Source organism: Indicator indicator, chromosome 26, assembly GCF_027791375.1.
Source record: "Indicator indicator isolate 239-I01 chromosome 26, UM_Iind_1.1, whole genome shotgun sequence".
Classification (NCBI taxonomy): Eukaryota; Metazoa; Chordata; class Aves; order Piciformes; family Indicatoridae; genus Indicator; species Indicator indicator.
Genome location: NC_072035.1, coordinates 3,122,177 through 3,142,159, shown reverse-complemented (window position 1 = coordinate 3,142,159; position 19,983 = coordinate 3,122,177). Strand labels below are relative to the sequence as shown.

Below are 19,983 nucleotides of genomic sequence, written 5' to 3'. Positions count from 1 at the left end.
AGCTTAGTATCTATTAATAACCCTCTTTGGGGAACTTAACAGTATATGACCACATTAGCTACCAAAGAATCAGCATAGGATAAAGACCTGATAAATGTAAGTCATGGAAAACACATCAGTCAAGAGCATGCATCTTCTAAAGGCACTGAAGGACAAAATGCAGAACTTCAGGAAAGCAGGGTTTAGTACTGCCAGGGCTTATGGAAATCCTTGTTGATAAATGGAAAGCAAAGAAACTCTGGCAGCAGGAAGAATCATTCCTGATTTGCACATCAAGGGACAATTTCTAGGGACTGAACTCTTACCTGCTCTTGAATTACAGGAGCTGGAGAAAATTGTTCCTCTGTGCTCATCTCAGAGGTCCTCTAAGTAGTTTAGTAGTAAATGGCAGCAAACTAGTTACTTAGCTTTAGTGAAAGAAAGTTGAAGCCATCGTTAAAGCTTATGTTGCTAATTTTATACTCTGTGAGTATAAAATGATGTTCACATTACTGATCTGTGGAAGCAGGGAGGTGGTTTGCTGCATGCACCACAGAGATGGAGATAGGGTTTTAAATGGAATGCTTCATAACTCTTCTAGAGAAGACAGATGGCAAAAGGTGTTCCCCATCTAGCTGGTTTCTGAGGAGCTCTTTTCCCTGCACTGAGAGACAAGCAATGCTGTGTGCTTTCCATGGATGATGTCTGATTTTGGCTTTTTCATTTGCATTATTAGTGAACAGCTGCATGAAAGACTGTTTCACTGGCTACCAAGCTACAATCATCAAGCCCATTTCAACTGCAATGGCACTGTGTGCATTTAAAAATATTTTCCATATTACAGTGTACTCCTGTATTTAAAAATGAAAACTATTTTCATCTACTGTCTGCTAAATTGAGGGAAGAGGATGTGTTTCCATTCACTTTAAAAAAAAAAGAGTGGACACAGCTATTTTCTTATACCATTAAAAGAAAAAAAAAGTTAAGTTTCTCACTTGGCCTGTTAAAGACAGGAATTCCAGATGTCTATGGTGAGAAAGACTGTGTTCTTCATTCCCTCCAAAACCATATAATTTTTTTTTAATATGTATTTCTTTTTCTGCAGATTTTTATTTGCACAGTGAAATTAGCTTTGCAGGGAGGGATGAAAACCCTTGTCAGAGCATATTTAAGCAAAAAGATCAAAGGAATAAAATATAAATTCTCTCCAAGGTGAGCATGTCGGGTTTTGATTTTTTTTTTTCTTCTTTTTGAGCAGGGAAGCCTTGGATTAATTAAAATAAAAATCAGTGGATGGAAAGGAAGTCTTTTCAAAGAGCACTGCAGTTTGCTTCTTAGAGTGAATGGTGTTTTAGCAGGGTGACTAACAATGTGTATTTTTATTTCTAACCTCTGACCTGTGCCCTCCCCACCCCTTTACCTAACCCTTTCCATTTGCCCTGGTCAGTTAACAGGCAGGAGCATTTGAAAACAATCATGGATGACTATGATATCAGGTCTGCTGCCAGCATTTTAGCATCTGTTAAAGAGCAAGAAGCTCGTTTCGAGCGGCTTACCCGTGCACTTGAGGAAGAGCGGCGCAATGTCTCCTTGCAACTTGAGCGTGCCAATCAGCCAGCAGACCGAATGAGCATTTGCAACATTGGCAATGGGCAGCCACTGGCAACCGCCTGGCAGCAGCTTGTACTGCAGGTAACAGCCTGCTCATTTTACCTGTTGATAGAGTTCACCTATTCCAGAAAGTCAGGTGCATCTTGCTTGTCGTCACCATTTCATTCTAACTTCTGATATTCCAGACTTGGTGTGCTTCATCGATTCATTTGGTAGCTCAGGCTTTAGAGCATTGGCTCAGAGGTTGATTTAACTTCCTGTTAGCTCGTGGAATACTTTTAAAAATGTATGCATCCTTGAGCATTAAACGTTGGAAGAGAGATCTCCAACGCTCCCCTCTAAATCTATGCACTTGCTGTAATTATGGTGATGTGCTGGTGATTGAAAAACAAGGCTGAATCATAATCTCCATAGCAAACAAAACTTCCATTCCCTCAATAGAGGGAACAGCATGAAAAGAAGGGATTTCCCTCCTGCATAGTCTTTGTGTAGGGAGGACTTCATAATTCGCTTCTCATGTTTATTGGATTGATAGAGTATATTTTATTGATGCTTTGTGGTAGCCTTAGATTTCCAAATACTGTTTTGCTTGCTATGTGTTCTTTAACTGTTCAAATGTGCAATGATAAACTACTTACATCTCTAAATTACTTAAGCTTGCAAATCACTCTGACATGCAAGGTAAGTCATGCAGAAGCAATAGTACCATTTGTGAAGGTCTGTTTCCTCAGAAAACATTGCTCAATTCAGAGAGAAACTCCAGACTGTGGGCATTCTGAAAGTTGTTTCCCAGTTATACCAGACTGGTTTACAATTATACTTGCATTGAGCTGTGTTCAGGCAGACTTAGCATTAGGTTATGTTAGCACAGTTTTCCTCTTAAGGGCTGCCATGTTTCTGAATGTGTGGATGCTTGAATATGGGACTTCATGTGAAAGGAGCAGCTTCCACTGGCTAGGCTCAAAGTCTGGTAGGAGCTGTGGGTTGTATCCTCAGTTCAGCTGGGGACAGAGAGAAGGAGATGTGCTTATGTGTTTTTTATAGAAAAAGGACAAGTTCACCTTCACTTTGTCTGAATGACTTTGTGCAAAGTGCCTGGTTAATAGCTCCGGAATGAAATTCCTTATCCACAAAACTGATGAAACATGAGTTTTTGGCAGTGTTATGGCTTAAGGTCTAACCACTTCCAAGAAAACTTAAAAGAGTTTAAGTTACTGGTCTCTACGTGATTCTTATGGAGAAACAGCCCTTGTAAGTGACCCCGGACTGAATCTGTGTACACTCAGCTCATTGCCACTGCAAGAGGGAAGCTTTAGTTCATAAATAATTAGTGTTGAGGTTTTTAGAGCAGCTTGTATATGAAATAAAATGATTGAATAGCTAAATATACACAGTTAAGAATTAATGTAAGGTTATTTGTGTGAATTTTCATCAAGTGTACTGAGAGCCAAATTCTTCTCTGACTTACTAGAATAAATTAAATGTGTTTAAATGGATGAAAGCTGTACATTCGGTCTTAGGCAGAATATATAATGATTTCATCTTCACTATTGTACATTGCATTTCATTGTTAAGAGTACACAAGCAAAAGGCACTCTGTACTCTGCTGCCTGTACAGATGCTCACATACTGTAGTGAAACGCAGCTCTCTGAAGCTGTTTCAGTGAGGACTGACTGATTTCTGCTTAGCACCCTATTCAACCTTCTTTTGTAAGTAACAGCATAAAATAACTCAAGTAGTAGCTTTTCCATTTGAAATGTATATAATATTTAAATATATTACGCATAATCTAGTTAATCTGAGTATAGTTGGGCAAACTGTGGAGTCTTGGCAGTCTTCCAACTGCTTCCAGAGAGAGGTTGTGGTGGCACTCCCTGCAGCCAGAGCCCTGGCCAGCTGCGTGTTCCGGGGGAAGCTCAGTCTGAGCCGAGGCATCCCTGGTAGCATCCCTGGTGCAGAGGAGGATGAGCCCTTTCTGCGAGTGGACACAATGGTTAAGCCTCCTCACTCTTGATGAACTTGCTGGTTTGCTTCTGATCTGGGAGGGAGATTTCGCTCTGCCTGCGCAAACTACCCGGCCACGCCCCGTTTGTTCGCCCCGGTTCCGGCGCTCCCCGGGGCCGTTTCAATGGCCCGCGCTGGGTGAGAGCAGCGCCCCCTCGCTGCCGCCTCGGCTCTGCAGCGCTTTGCTGACGGTTCCCTGTCCGGGGCTGTCGCTCAAACCCTGCCTTGCCCTTTGCCAGAAGTCTCCTGAGTTATCTTGGTCCAGTTTTGATCTAGCACGCAGCCCTTACTGATGCTGCTTCTGAGATACCGTCTCGACCGCTGCGAAAAGGGTGACTGAATTGGTTTAAATTGGCATGGCTCCAGGAGTTGGAGAGAAACTCTGCCAAGGCTGATCAGCTGGGGAGCTGAACAAGGTTTGCATTCAAAGTTTGTTTCCTCGTTGGTACATAATGACAATTTCCATTTCTGTTAATGCTTTATAACCAAAATAAAGCACAGCATTCAGTAAACCTCTTTTGCCCACAAAAGGTGTGATGATGCCTTCAGCAGTTGAGTCTAGTTGAGAGGCATCCCAGCCCATGGAGGGAAGGTTGGAGTAGATGATCTCTGAGGTCCTTTGCAATCTCTAAGCCAACCTGTGATTCTAAGGAAATACACACAATGATAAATTGCTTAAATACAAATCAGGGGGGGAAAAATAAAGTGAGGAAATTTTTGAGTCGGTCTTTATTGCTATTGTGATTATTCATTTGTTAAGAGGTATGGTAAACACAGGCTCAAAATTATCTATCGTATTTAATTATTGTCATACCTCTATAACTAGCAGAAGCTTTTTTAAAATATGTTTCTTCAGGTCTGACATATTTGAGCAAGGTTTTTCATAAATTGATATCTAGTTTTGGTGAAAATGCTCCCTAACTTTGTGTTTAGCCAAGGTGTTAACAAAATGGAGCTGAAAAGGAAGAAACTTAAAAGAAATTATGTAGTGGTTGGTTGGGCTGTTTTCTATTAACACAACAAACAAAAAAAGACCTGCAAACCACCTCCCAACAAATAATGCCCCAAAAGGCTATCCTGAAATGTCAGTAATTGACCAGCTTAATAAAGTCAATGTGTTTATACCTGCTCAAGGAAAATCAGCTTATGGGGAAAAGCTCCAGAATATTTTCCTAGTTATAATTTGGATCATTTATATTCCAATTTATGTGCCAGAGAAATAACACCTGTTGAAAAACTAACAAAAACATTTTCCTTTTCAAAAAATCCCCAAACTTTTGGCAGGTATTTTGTAGCTATAATTAAGCACCACTATTCTTCAGTCTTTATGTTGATCTGAGGTACCTGTGACTGCTGCCAAAAATGACATTGTGTGAATTGAGGATTGGTTTCGAGTAGGTGAACTCTAAAGCACACCAGAACACATGGTGAGAATTTAAAAAAATACAAGAAGATTACCTCAAATGCTTTTCTGAGAAAATCCCATCAAGTTAACCTTTCTAAGTTACACTTTGAGCAACAATAACTCTTCTGTCTGTATTTCATTTAAGATTCTCTGCTCCACGCTGACATAGTGCAGACTGTTAGAATATAGAGACTGGTTCCAGTGCTTTGATAGAACACAGGGACAGTAATATTGTGTGTATGTTTGAATAAAAATGAGCTGCCCTGAGTCGTTGACTTACCTTCTTTTCTCTTCTCCCATTTCCTACAGAATGCAGTTCCATCTTTCCATGCAAAACTTTATGCAATTAGTTCTAGTTTGTAGTGCCTCTTGCCTTCTGTTCTTATGTAACAGATTTGTGCTCATATTATGGGACTGACAGCATGGAAAATTACTTTTTTTTTTTTTCTTGCCTTACAGGTAAGGTCAGGTACAGACAACAGTGCTGTTGGTTCATGACAGCTCCCTGGTGTTACAGTACTGTTTCCTGTTACAATGCCAAATTCCCAGAAATAAAACCCATCTGTAGTTAACCCATGAATGTTCTACTTCTGCTGGTCCTGAGCAGACTGCAAAATATTGGAAGTATTTTAGGGATAGTCCTAATTCCTTTACAAAACCAACTGAAGCTGTAGAAATGTAAGTTCTGATTCAGGGGTGCTACTGCCCAGTTCTGTGTCATTCTTACTAGGCCTGTTCTCTAGACAGCTGCTGGTGCCCCTGCTCTCAGCTCCCCTCCCTCTGTAACTCAGCTCTTGTGCTCTTTTGGCCCACAGCTCACTGTGCAGTTGCACATGCACCAGCTATGCCATCAGCCTGATCTTGTGAATTCAGTATATATGAGAGGTCTTACTGAATTTCTAGGAATGACCTGGGTCAGGTTTCAGTTTCTGCGTATCTGCAATTATTCAAAGGTTCCAGGGAGGTAGGGGTGGGGGGGCACATTTGGGAATATGACTCCCATGGGAGAATGAGTTCTTAGATCAGAATTCAGTGTGAGATGAGAGATATTTTCAGTACCCATGAATCCCAGCACTGTTAAGAACTGGACCAAAAGCCATTACTCAGCTACTTTTCAGGGAGATGTGTCCCCCATGCATGAGGTATGATCCTTTCCCTGGCTTCTGCTGAAGATAATAGTGGAGTTTAACTTGGAGGCTGGAGTTTTTGCCATCTTTTTAATAGACATTGTCCCATCTCTGTAAAAGCATCAACTCCTGTGTTACAATGAGAGTCATGATCTTTTGCTGATAGCCCAGCAAGGAACTGATGTTTCTCAGGGCTGAATACAGCAGATGACATAAGGCAGTGTTGCTGAGCCAGCCTGCGCCTCACAGGAACTGAGCCAGAGTAGGTGTTTCAAGTAGAGACTTTCCAAAGTGACAGAGTGGCATCTTGCACTGCTGTGAGTTCAAGGAGCTCCTCCCATTTGCCTTTCTGCTGGGATTACCCAAATGCCAGAAGCAATCCTAGAACCTGCTTCCTTTGTTGCAGGAGGAATGTAGTAGCATAAGGCTAACAAAGAGTTTGTGCAACAGGCATCGTGGTATATCTCATAGGAGAGCCTCTGAAAGATGGACTCCATTAGTATTTCTGTGAGAATTTATATTTCCTGGTTCTTCTCTTTCTTGTTATAGCTTCACCTTGTGATTATTCTTCAGTCTTCAGTTAAGGCCTTATATGGTTAAAACATGGATACAAAAGTGAACAGGAATATTAGCATCAGTTTCAGAAACAACTAAGAAGATTTGACCAGCTGCTTTCCAGAAGAGACTTATTTGATAAGGAAACCAACAAAACCCCACTTATTAGAGTTATTTGGGGCTCAGATCTGCTGCCATGCAGCAGAATCGAGTCCACATCTGATGAAGTGTTTGCATAAAGCTTTGTCAGCGAATCTAGTTTAAAATGCAGATCCCACAGGATTCATTAAAAAATTCAAAAGAGGGAAGAGCCCTGCAGCTGGGAAAATGCCTGTCTGTCTGGTAAGGAAAGAAGGATTTTAATCTTTCCAACCCAGTGATTGTTTTTTGGTTTTGTGGGTTTTTTTTTTTTTCAGAATTTAGTTATGTACTATTTTACATTTTCACATGTGCAGATTGAAAAGAAATCTTAAAGCTCCAAGATGCATGCGTTTGCAGAAATCTCACTTACTATCATCAACAGTACCTCACTTACATGTCTCACACTTCATCTCTTAAGTGTGTGCTCTGCAACTTCAGATGGTAGCTGCTGAATTCCAAAGTGCCATCTAATGTTTGTCAGCAGGACAGCAACTGGCTTATGCTAATGGTTATAATAGTGAAAAGCAATGACCAAGTTTACCCTAAGCACCTCAGAAATATTCTTGCAGTTTCAGTGGCCCTGAAGTCTCAACTTCTTTTGTTTTGTGGGAGGTTTTATTAACTGAGGTTTTGGAGGCAACTGAAAGGCAAGGATTGCATTACTTTGTTTGCCAAGGTTTGCAAAAGAATAATCTTTCACAACTTTAAACCTTCCTGGCCTGGGACTATGCCAGGTTTAAAATTACTTAATTTGAATAACAAACAGAGTTTCATAATAATTTTCTATTATTTTATGTTGCTTAACAACAGAACTGTATTTTATTCTACAAGTGCTCTTATGAGACCCCACCTCAATATTGTGTCCAGTTCCGATGTCCCCATTGTAAGAAGGACACAGAACTGTTGGAGCAAGTCCAGAGGAGGGCCACAAAGATGATGCAAGGGCTGGAGCACCTCTGCTATGAGGATAGGCTGAGGGAGCTGGCATGTTCAGCCTGGAGGAGAACCCCAGGGGCACCGTAGAGCTGCCTTCCAATACCTGAAGTCATCCTACAGGAAGGCTGGAGAGGGACTTTTCTTAAGACTGTCGAGCTATAGGTCAAGAGGGAATGGTTTGAAGCTGAGGGAGAGTAGGACTAGACAGGATCTTAAGAAGATGCTTCAGTACAAGGGTGGTGAGACTCTGGAATAGGCTGTCCAGGGAAGTTGTGCATGTCTCCTCCCTGAGGGTGTTCAAGGCCAGGTTGGATGAGGCCTTGGGCAGCCAAGTCTAGTTGAGAGGCTTCCCTGCCTGTGGTGGAGGAGTTGGAGTGGATGATCTCTGAGGTGCCTTCCAACCTAAACCATTCCATGATAAGTAAGTATGAGAAAAGCACATTACAAATAAATTGTGTTTGCTGTGTGTACCTTTATTAGGTAAACAAGTTGTTCTTTGCCTGATGTCTCAGAGCATTGCAAGATCAGTAACTATAACTGCAAGTAATTATTAAAAATGGCTTAAACCATGAACATTCAAATGTAAACATGAAAACATTGAAGTGTAATATCAGGTTTAACAGGAATTTTAAAAAACTACTTTCAAGTCACATTTACCACATTAGCTCCCTGATAATTAACATGAAAACCTCTTACATTTTAAAGTTGTCATTTATTTTTCATGTTCTGCTGCTTGCTTATTTCTTAGCTCAGCAGAACACGATTAATTGTACTGCCTTTTAAAAGCTATTTCATTCTCTTGCTTTTTGGTTCCCAAGCACACTACTGTAGTAGTTCAGATGAGATGTGCAGGAAAAAAAGATTTTAAAGCCTCACAAACCCTTATGCACTATATCTCTCAATTTTATGAAAAGGTTGTGTTCCTAATACAGGCCTTGATCCGTACACGTACAAGCAAGGCAGGCTTTTATCCCTACAAGGCATTGCACAGCAGCTAGTTGGTCTTTGTAAGCCTCCACCCTTGCAGACCCACATGGAACTGCAAGAATGTTTTACAGAAAGTTTAAAACCAACAAGCAGGCAAAGAGGCAATTTCCCCTTCCTCTGAGCCCTTTCAGCTTTGGACCTGAAGGGTTCAACCTGTTTTTTAAAACCAAAAATTTGCTACAGTTCCATTTCAGCTGTCTCCAGTTTCTCTAAACTCTTTTGAACTAATGCTGAAAGGGCCCCAAATGAATGTTGGGTTATGATGACATTGATGAATTACTGAGACTTTGGCTAGTTTAGGCCATCTTATTAATGGCTCAAATTAGACTCTCGCTCGCTTTGTCAAATGTGGAGTACTTTACTGAAGTCATCACTGTGACTGAGAACAGTGGCCAAAGATGGCCATGGGCAGTCTGAGGCTGTGTGCCAAATATACTTAAAGCTTTTGATTTAAATAAATGTCACAGTTTGCTCTTTTTTTGGGGGTATAAAGCAAACCCCCAAAACTGAAACAGCTTCCCTTTTTTAAGCTACTGAATTACTAGTTGAAGAGAATATTTTTTTTATCTATAGTTGTGGTGACTGGGGAATGCTGTAGAATACTGTTAAGAATTCATTTGAAGGACTTAATCTAAAATGTATCTTTAGCTGCTGGCAGAGTGGCATTTTTAGACTATTGTAGTTAAAGATTGAAAAGAACTACAGCCTCCATGTTTCTAACCCATCTCAATTACCTCTTCTTCCTCTTTGCGGTCTTTTTTTCATATGTAAATATTTCAAGTACAAGAAACTTGCTGTGGAATAGAATTTCATACATAGAGTCCTTAATTCTTTCTTCGGAAGAAAGTCCAAAAACAGCTTCAGGTTTTGTTTTGAGGAGGCTAGGAATTAACATCAAAATCAGATGATTGTACAGACAGCTGTCAATCTACTACATAATGGCAAACCACATTTTTGCCCTCTGAATGAAAGAATGGTATGTTAATCTGGTATCTTGTAAGCAAGTGATTGTAATGTGTGTCTTGAAATACAGCACCAATCATCTGGAAAATCCCAAAACCAAACCCAAATCTAAGGAATTTAAAACTGGTTAATACCAGGTCTTTCTTTCCTGCAATTGACAATCTTTGTTTTCCTTTCCAATAACTACTGCATGAAATTATGGTCACAGTACCAACCTTGAGTAGAATTTGTTTTCCTTGCTGTTGTCATTCTGTTAGGAATTTAATGCTATTTTCTTTTTTTTTTTCTTAAACCAGGAAAGATTTTTCTAATTTTATCCCCGTAAAATGTAGCTGGTTCTTATCTAAATGAAGCTGCTGGGAAGAAACATAGGTCGTTGATTCTACTGTAACCTATATGCAGTGACATGTAGCTTCCTCTGTCCTTTATTTCTAATGTAAGCAGTGTTGTCACCAGTCTGTCCTTGTTCTCATATGACAGCTTGGATGAAGTGGAGTTGACTGATAATAGATGGAGCAGGATGGAAGCTGTGTTTGTATACAAATGAAAATCTGAATTTACTGGAAGGCCTAATGGTGGCCCTCTACAGAAAGTGTCTGCTTCCTCTTCACCATATTGTTCTTCAGCCTTGGGATCCTTTAGACCTCTTCTTTAATACTGGATTCTCAAATAAGGATGGCACAAAATCATTCTCCATTTATAGACAACTACTCCCTGACTGAGGCAGTCTAGCTTTATAGGATGATAGAATGGTTTGGGTTGGAAGGGACCTCCAAAGGTCATCCAGTCCAACCCTGCTGCAGTCAGCAGGGACATCCTCCACTAGATGGGGTTGCTCAGAGCCTTGGCAAGCCTGACCTTGAGTATCTCCAGGGATGGGGCCTTAACTCAATCCCTGGGCAACCTCTTCCAGTGTTCTACCACCGTCATGGAGCAGAACTTGTTGCTAACATCCAATATAAATCTCCACTTCTCTAATTTCAAACCACTGCCCCTCATCCTGTCCCTGCAGGCCTTTGGAAACAGCCCCTCTGCAGCCTTCTTGTAGCCCCTGTCAGGCCTCTATTAGGGCTATTTGCAATTCATCTCCATTTCTAGCCTTGAAATAGGAAGGAATAGCCTTGAAATAGAAAAGATTGTGAAAAACATGTTGATGGAAAGGTCAGAAAAATCCTTGTGGATGTGTTCTATTAGAGTCATGCAACCATTTTGGAGCAAGTAGAGCTGCTTTGGAAGGGCTCCGGTAACTTTCCCAGTACATGGAAATGCTTAGAGGAAAAGACTCCCTACAGTGTTCTGTGGTCATTTGTCTGTGTTAAAATCATGACAGTAGGGCATGCTGACACATCCTGGTGTACTTTAGTTCTTTTATTTGTTTATTTGCTGTATGAAAGTCAGAGAACAGCAATAAAATACCCTTGGCATGGAAGCACCTATATGAATATCTAATTCTGAGAGTTGCCATAGGTGATCGTGGTGCTTTTGCCTATATGGTTAGCTGGGATTCTTGATTCATCGTGTGCCTTCTTGCTCTGTTGGGTTTATGGAAGCTACATATCACCCAAGCCATATGTTATGTTTCCAGGCAGAGCTGTAAACCATTTCATTTTTACTGCCTCTGAGAGCAGATCAATCTATAGTGCAGCACTCGTGATGCAGAATTTTTTAAGGATAATGGGAAAAAATGAAAAAGAAAAAAAGAGAGAGCTTGGCCCAGATACTATACGACTCCATCTTCCAGAGAATTAAATCTCTTCCTATTTATACATTTTTAATTTCTCAGAAGAAAGGTTTTCTCCCTACTGCAGCTGGGAAAAAATGTGACAGATTAAGAAATTAAGGTTTCTTATAAAAAAAGAAGAGGGGAGAGGGGATGGGAGGGAGGTTGTCATGTAGTCAACAGTCTGATATTAATGGATAGAAGTTTTGTTGCCAGAATCTGGAAGTTCAGTGTAACCTTAGAGATCTAATCCATCGCTCTTATTTAGGTAATTAGTTCTTTTGCTTTACCATTGCCAAGTCCAAGCATTCAGAATTATATAAGCTGGTAAAATATTGCAGGTGGCTAAGAAATAAGGGGACTTGAGATGTATTTTGCCTTTTTTTCCTCTCCTTTTTTTTTCCCCCCAAATCTTTGGCTTTGATTCAAACATTTTGAAAAGTTACTTTGCAACCAGAAGGCCTACACATTGTATTTTTTTAATGAAAAATTATGTTTTTAAATAACAACCTGACTCCAGAAGGTGGGACTTCAAAATCAGCAACACTAAGCTTGCATGGCTTACGACATGAGAGACTTCTTATGTGAGTTAAGAATTGGCAAGTCCATCCAGGAAGGTTTTCCGTTTGGTCATTTTGCATGCAAGAGTAGCTAGTTCAGTGCCCTATGGATACAGACTTCATAATGTTTTTTTCTTTGACAGTGTATAAAGGTCTGGCACATAGCCACATGCATGCCTAAATTGAATGGTACTTTTCTGTGCCAGTGTAACCTCAACAATAGTTGAGCTATTTTAGGTTGTTAACTGAAGAAAAGTTGAACAAGGAGGAGGCAGGGAGAGTGCTAAGAAGGGGCTTTTTACAACGGCTTGTAGTCACAGGAGAAGAGGGAAATGGCTTTTAAGCTTGAAGAGGGAAGGCTTAGACTGGAGAAGGAGGAGGAAGAAATTCTTTATAGTGAAGGTGGTGAAACACTGGAACAGGTTGCCCAAGGAGGTTCTGGATGTCCCCTCCCTGGAAGTGTTTACTGGTGTCCCTGGATGAGGCCTTGGCCAACCTGATCTAGTGGAAGGTGTCTCTGCCTGTGGCAGGGGGTTGGAACTAGATGATCTTTAAGGTCCCTTCCAACCTAAAGCATTCTGTGAATCTCCGAGTCTGTAAATGTTATACAAAATGTGTTCCTTTTGCTTTGGCCTGTAAGTATTTTATTAATCGCCACTACCAGTTTGCTCTGAGTTATTCCACTGTAAATAGGCTAGGAACATATTTTTTCCCTCCAATGAAGAAAATACTTTGCTTCAGGTAAATGTTGTGGAACATCTCGCATTGCTCTTGTCAACATTTGTTGCATTTCTCTTTAAACAATTTAGGATCAGGGCCTGGTAACGTAGCTCTGCCCTTTTTCCCTAAAATAAAAGGCCTTAGTGCTAATATTCAGCTGGAATGCTGATGCTGGCAGTAACAGGAAGGCTCAAATTAGGATTAAATGTGTGTGAAACATTCCTTCCTGTCTTACATGTTAGCATAGGAGATGCCACCTTTTCATGTTCATCTGGTAGGATTGATATTAATGAACATGTTAATTACGTTGACACTGGAAGCACGTTTCAGAATTTTTAGGGAAGTTGAAGCTGGGATGAAAAGATGGTTCTGTGCAAAGGTGCCTATTCTGGTAATTAAGAAGATTAAGTTTAATGTGCCTTCCTTTCTGCTGGTCTTGCTGTCTCTTGACTATCCTTGTTTTCCAGGGATAGTCTCTAATTTGATTCCAGTAGCTTTTAGTCCCTAATTATCATTGTTCAGCCACCAGCTGTTCCAGTGGTGGATTTATTTATTGCTTTGGTTTGCTGCAGGAACTCAGTATGAAGAGGAAAACCAACCATTGCTCCTTGGCTGGTGACTGCAAATGGTGCTGGTTATTGAGCAGTGGGGAAGGACTGCCAGTGCTGTCTCTCAAACCTACTTAACTGCTTGCACTTGAAGGGTGAGGCTTTAATTCCAGTGCTGAGTAAGCATGGCCCTCCTACCTCTGTGGGTGGGTCCAGGGGAGAAAAATATCTTCAGGTTTAGTTAAGATGGGTTTACACCTACATTGGTCTCTTACTTCTAAGACTTCATGTCTTAGTGTATTTATTAATGTGTTCCCCTTTTTGCATTTTCGTGGAAAAGACGGAAGGATCAGATCCTAGAACAAGAAGTGTGGGAGGCTTTCCTTCCCAGGGATTTCATGGAGGTTTGCAGCCTGGCTGCCTGGTCAGAGACATGAAATCTGGGTACTTCCAATTTTACTGGCAGTAAATGGACCTGAAAACCATGCTGTATCATGCTGTGAAGTCCTAGGTTTTCTGCCAGGATATGGTGCAAGATGTAGCACATCTGGCAATCATTTTTGGTAATGAGTAATTTAGCAAGACGGTCTTTTAATGAATGGGGACAGATTTGTGGGAAGGTGAATGGTTTTAGAAAATGAGGCCAGTTGTGGTTTGAGCTCTAAACCTCACTGCATTTGTGTGAGGTGAAAAAGGGAGGAGGCTGATGGAAGATCCTCTGTCTCCGGTGTTGGTGCATTGAGTATGGCATTCATCTCGAAGTGAAGTGCAAAAAGTAAGCAAGAAAGAGGATCTCTTTCCTTGTGCTTTCTTATGAGACCTCCCTGGAATGCTGGAGGCAGCTGCGCTTCCAGCGCCGGCGGCATCTGACGGGCTCTGTCGCCGCAGCAGCAGCCAGCGCGGCGAGCGACGCTGCGAACGGGCGCCCTGTTAGTGCCAATCTCGCTCTTTGTCTCTGCAATCCTGTGGGAGAGCTCCGGGCTGGGGGGGCGGGCCGGGGAGCGGGGGAACCCCGGGGGGCGCCGGGCGCGCCGCCGGTCGGTGCCCGCGGGCCGCCGCCCTCCCGCGCCCGGCCGGAGGAGAGACGCTGCCGCGCCCCGCCCGCTCATCCCCGCGCCGGAGAGAAGCCGAGGCCGGCGGGCGCTCCCGGCTCCCCGCTCCCCGGGCGTGGCCCCGCTCCGGCTGCGGCTGCCCGTCAGTTCCGCCCCCCCGGGACGGAGGCTCCCGGGCGCCGGGGCAGTGGAGGGGGAGAGCCATGTGAAGGGGACGCGTCCGCCGCGGGCCAGCGCCTTCTGCCGTCGGAGCGGTGGTGGCTGGTGGTGGTTTTGCCTTGGATGGGTTCAGTCTGTAGGGAGGCAGCGGAGGGACTCCCGAGCGGCGAGGTTGCCGGTCAGGTTGCAAAAGGAGCGAGCTGCGCGGAGGAAAAAGGCTCGGGAGGCTGTCAGAGGAGAAGGCTGGGTCCCGAGAGTGTCCACAGGAAGCTGGAGGTGTACTCTGCCAGGGATCGTACAGCTGGCACCTCGCATAAATGCCTGCGGAACTCAAACAGGTTAGTGCTAAACTTGTGTCCTTCCCTTCGGGCTCTGGCAGTTCTGTGCGTCCACATGTGTAGTGGTCCTGTGGTGGGGAGAGGAGAAGGCTCTTAGGAGCTGGAAGCGTTTATTTACTTGTGTTTTCATTTTCTAGCTGAGAACTAAGAGCAAAAGCTGAACTGCTTTCTGACAGAGCATTCGAGAGATTTTGCTTTTGTCTCTGTTGTGTTAACTGGTGGAACAGCCAAAAAAGCAAGCCATTGTTTTCCTTGACCTCCTTGTCCTGCTCAATCAATCTGGGGAACTCTTTGACATGAACTGCTAGAAATAATGCTTTTTGAAGAGAAAGCTTTGCTATTGTGCTTTTGTTAAATGTTTGCTTTTCCCATACAGTGTTGCACTGCTTTCTCTTTGGTTTTGTGGTTTAACATACCAGGGAAATAACTTCAGGTTTTCACTCTTAAGTGTTACCTCAAAGAAAAAAAGACAGCAATCTCTTGGCTGTCATCTTAATAATTACAATGGACTTGCGGCTCTGTGCAAAACCAGATTTCAGATATTATTCTTTACCTTGGAGTGTCATTGGTCATTGCAGAGTAAAGCTGTTGAAGGCTAAATTTAAATAAGGATCGTGTAGACTCCTATAATTTATAGATGCTTACCTTGTTAACCTCCATCTACCTTGTAAGCCTCAGGAAACCCTATAAATTCAGGTGGCGGCAGGGTAGAGCTGCTCCTCAGATTAGGATGAGATGTTGTCTTTTGCTTAACCCTCTTCTTTCTTCTCTGCCTTTTTAATTTAAAACAGATTATTTTGGGATAAGGAAATGCAATGATAATACATCACTGGTAATACACCTATGAATTCATTCAGGTTCAGTGCACTGGAATTGTTAGAGTTCGGGGTTTTGTTAGTTTGGTATGAGCATGTTGTGTCCAACTTGTCTGTCTCAGTAACAGAAGGCTGAATCTTTCCCAAATGCAAATGGGATGTTGGTTCCTTTCAGGGAAAGTAGCCCGTTCAGCTGGGCCCTCTTTGTCTGTTGGCAGTTCCTGTAATCCACTGCCCTGGCTGCTAGAGGTCACTGAGTCCTGGTTGCTTTTGGATGCTTGTGTGCTACCTGTAGACTTCTTAAGGAGGAAGAGATTTTGGTTGTGTATGCAGTCCCGTTTGTGCTGCCCAACATGAAGTAACTGTAGCTGTCAAATGGGTTGTTGATTTTTAGATAGATAGATATAGTTAGCAGCTCTTCAGGGTTTTGGTTGTGTTTTTTCAGTACCTGAAGAAAAACCTGGAGGTAAGGAGCAGAATGCTAACTGTAAAAAAGGTGTGTTTAGTGTCTGTGACTTGGCAGTAGAGCTGTGTTTTTGTCTTCTGGGTTTCTGCTTTGATAGGAGGAAAAGCTTGAGTGAGGGTGGAAGATCATAGTTAATCACTTAAGGTCATGAATTTCAGTTCACTTGTAAATTCTTCTTCCATATCAAAACAAAATCTTGTGGTTTTAATTTTTCTGCTGCCTGTCATAGTTGAGGATCAGACATGTTATTTTATCTTTGCTGGTGGAACAAGGGATCTTGATGTATTCTGAGGTCTTTTTGCAGTATAATTGATCAGTCTGTTTCCACAGCAGTGTATTAGAGAATGCTTGGCTTAATGAAAGGCAGTAGTTTTAAACTGTGAGTTGTCAGAGAAATGTATTGTGCAGTTACAGGGCCTCTAGAAAGTAATCCTTTGGCTTTAATGATCACAATTAAGTAAAAGTAAGCCAAATGGGTTCATTATTTTGAGGTGAATGGCAAATATGCACCATTCATAAGGAGAGAAATGGGAGAGATACCAGAAGGGACTTCTGCCACGTTGACTAGAGACCTAATGTGTTCAGAGACTCCTCACATTAAAATCTAAGTACAGTCAGTTATGAAATTGTAATTAAAAAGAACCAAGAGTAACATCTAGCTGCACTTTTGGTTTTTGCTGGGAATAGTCACGCTTCCTGAAGTCCTGGGCCAGAAAAGCAGCATTATACCTGAGAGCACTGGTAGAGAAAAAAGCTGAAAAATGGTTCTTGTTGCCATGAGTGTGCAGGACAAGTGTCACCTTCTTGGCATTCTTACTTGGCCGTTCCTTTTTGGGATGATGAGGGACAAAGACTGCTGAAGTTTGTGCTGAGTACCTGCAGTCTGACATCTTGCAGTGGCCTGAATGTAAGTATAGAGTTTATGAAATTCAAGAAGGGTCTTGAAGTCTGGAACTCTTAGACTAAGTTTGGTCACTGTATGACATACAGCTTTGATCTGGATCTGAAACCTTAAGAGAGAGCTTGCCTCAGGGCCATGAAGTTAGGAAGGGGAAAGGAGTCACTTAAAGTGACTTTTACCACAAATTTGTTAGTTCTCTGTTACTGCTGCTTCAGAACATACTTTGCTAACTTTCCTAATTCAGCCACTGAACTCAGTAAGGCTGCCTGAATTCAGCACTTTGTCCCTGATGTATGTCACTAGAGGATGACACCAACATGAGAGAGTATGAAATCTTAGATCTGGCAGGATGGATGAGTGGTTAATGCATTAGGGCCATATCTGATAGGAGGCTGTACCAGTGATAGAAATCTTGTGGAAGAAATATTCATGGAGGTGGCACATGAAAAAACAGCATCATTTGCTAAACAGTTGGGCAGGTCATATTAGAAAAAACAAAGAAGAAGGAAGCTTAATATTTGACATAGGTCTTTATATGGATTCCCACATATGATGAGCTGTGCAGTGTGGGTGTAGGCCTAAACAGCTCTAAAGTGCTCTACTACCTTGGAGTAAAGAGATGCAGCAGCCTACAGTGTAGATTCCTTCCCATCCCCAGAACAAATTTTTTGCCAGCAGTTGTGACCTCTGTATCAGAGCTGTGCAAAGGGAGGTTTTTTGAGGACTTGGTTACTGAGCTGTTGAGCTACAAACTGCTGCAGAGGCAGTAACTCCGTGCAGAAGGGTGGACATTGTAGTAACCTTTAGGCAGTTACTGCCCAAGTCAGGTGTGGAACTCACACCTGGTGATGTGCCTTTTCATCCTGAATCAGGAGCTTGCACAATAGGGTCCTTCACCATGACTAAGATGCCCTTAGTGGAGCAGTGTAGGTTGTGAGAATGGAAGTGCTCTGTTTCTGAAATGCCTTTGCAAGAGTCGTATTCTTTTGAAAGTGCCGTTGTGTGCTCTTAGAGCTGTTGGCATACATCCGCTTCGTGTGTCTGTGTGTACTCATGTTTATAACACAAGCAGAGCACCCCAACAATTGTATGTCCTGAGGCTGTGTTGCTTAACCACCTGTCCCAGAAGTCATGAGGCGAGCTGGTGCACAGAGAGCAGCAGGCTGGCTGTACGTTTTTTGCCAATTGTAGTTCTTTTTTTAAAATCTAGGTACATTCAACATCTTTCATAATATGGAAATACTCGTTATAGAAGGGCAAAAGAGGGAAGAAAAGCAGCTTAAACAGTTACACTTGAAATTCCGCTGGCTGGACTTTTCTAACAAGACAGTTCTCCTGCATGCAAGCTCAAATACTCTTCTCTGGTATCAGAGTTCCCTTCTGCCACTAAATTTAGGTTTTGATACTGACTTCATCAGGAATAGAATCAGGATCTCTGGTTGAAAATAGTTGTGGCACATAAAATGCCTCTATCTTTGGGTGTTAGCAAGGCATTTCTCCGAGTGTGAAGACTTTAGTATGTTCTCACTGTCTTATTTATCTGTTCTGCTGCTGGTTTCCCAAACGATGCAACATGTTTTCCTCTTGGTTACACAAACCTGTTTTCAGGACCATTCTGTGGACAAGACCAGTGTTGATCCAACTTAGAAATTAAAGCAAACCCTACATGCTTTAAGAAAAGAGGAATGGCATCTGGCACCATGGAAGAGCTGCGCCTTGCTCCTGGGATGGAACAGAAGCTCAATATTAAATAACTTAGCAGAAAAGCTAAACATGAGGGATAAACGAAGATGTGTGTGTGGGATCTCTTGCTGGTGAAACAAGATGACAATGCAGGGCTTTACTATCTCAAATGACGTGACCTGGGAGCTCTGCATACATTTGTTTTTTTTCAGATCTTCCAAAGGACCTAGCAGAACATTCAGAAGGCCCTGTTCTTTGTATTTTTCAAAATTACTGTTGTTTTAGTAGCATCTTCTGTGTAACTGATGTCCAGCAAAGTTCAGGTGTGCCCAACAGTGACTTCGTGGAAGAAGTTAAGGATGCACATGTGTGGGTTCCTAGTGGGTGGGAACTTTTATCTGCTGAACTCTGCCTTCCAAGCTATTTGGGGCTTTTTTTTGTTAATAGGAGTATTGCTCATCATTTCATATTAAGCCTCTGTATTTGTCATAGCATTGCACAGACTTGTTTATACTACAGGAGGTAAGAGGAGGAGATAAATACTGCAGTAGCTTTAATGGTGGTAAGGGCAGGATAGCAGAGGTGAAGCTTAGTTTATATTCAAAGGTTTTGTTTCTAGTGAGCAATGGAAAGTAGGATTTTGCTAGTAAGTTTTCTTTGGTTTTGCTTTTCCTTATAAGGATGAGGCTGACCTGATGATTCCTATCTGTGTCCCAGCCATGGAATAAATAGCAAGAGGTGAGGTTTAAGAGTGAATGGAGTCCCTGAAATAAATCCTGAGGCTAGAGAGAGTGTATTTCAAATTCCTGGATAAAAGGAAAACTGAGACTCCAAAGCTGATAGTTTTGAGTTTCACATTGTCTTTTGTGTCTCATGTATCTCGTTAGGTTGCAGCCAGGCTGTGGAATTTTGTTTTATTCATTTGTCTGCGTGCCTAGGCAGTGAACAACTTTATAACTGTATCTGGAAGGAGCTTTATGGCACACAAAGGCTAAAATCTCACTTTCCCTGGGGAATCATAATCTTTTTTATCTACAAATGGGTGGGCAGGATCTCTTCTGCCTTGCTAAGGGGTGGTTATTCCACAAACTCAGTGCTCCCTGTATACCACAGTAATGTGAAAATTCATTACTTACAGCATGTTCTCTGCCTCTTTGATGAGTCAAGCCCACACCTGCTTACAGCAGGAAATTGAAATGCCTGAGTTCTCCCTTTTGGCTAATCCCACACATCTATCCTTAGCATCACAACACTTCTCTTTGGCATTCAAAAATAAAGAGGAAACTGTTCTTAAGTAAACCTGGAGAAGTTT

At 42.1% G+C, this 19,983-nt stretch overlaps 1 protein-coding gene across 1 annotated transcript in view; it reads left to right on the top strand.

The window, feature by feature from the left end:
• The first annotated feature begins 1,455 nt into the window (after nt 1-1,455).
• Nucleotides 1,456-19,983, top strand: part of ARVCF (ARVCF delta catenin family member) — a 151,864-nt gene continuing 133,336 nt past the window's right edge. The window contains exon 1 of the mRNA XM_054392879.1: nt 1,456-1,671. Within this exon, the coding sequence (XP_054248854.1) occupies nt 1,456-1,671 (216 nt within the window). The remainder of the gene's footprint in view (nt 1,672-19,983) is intronic.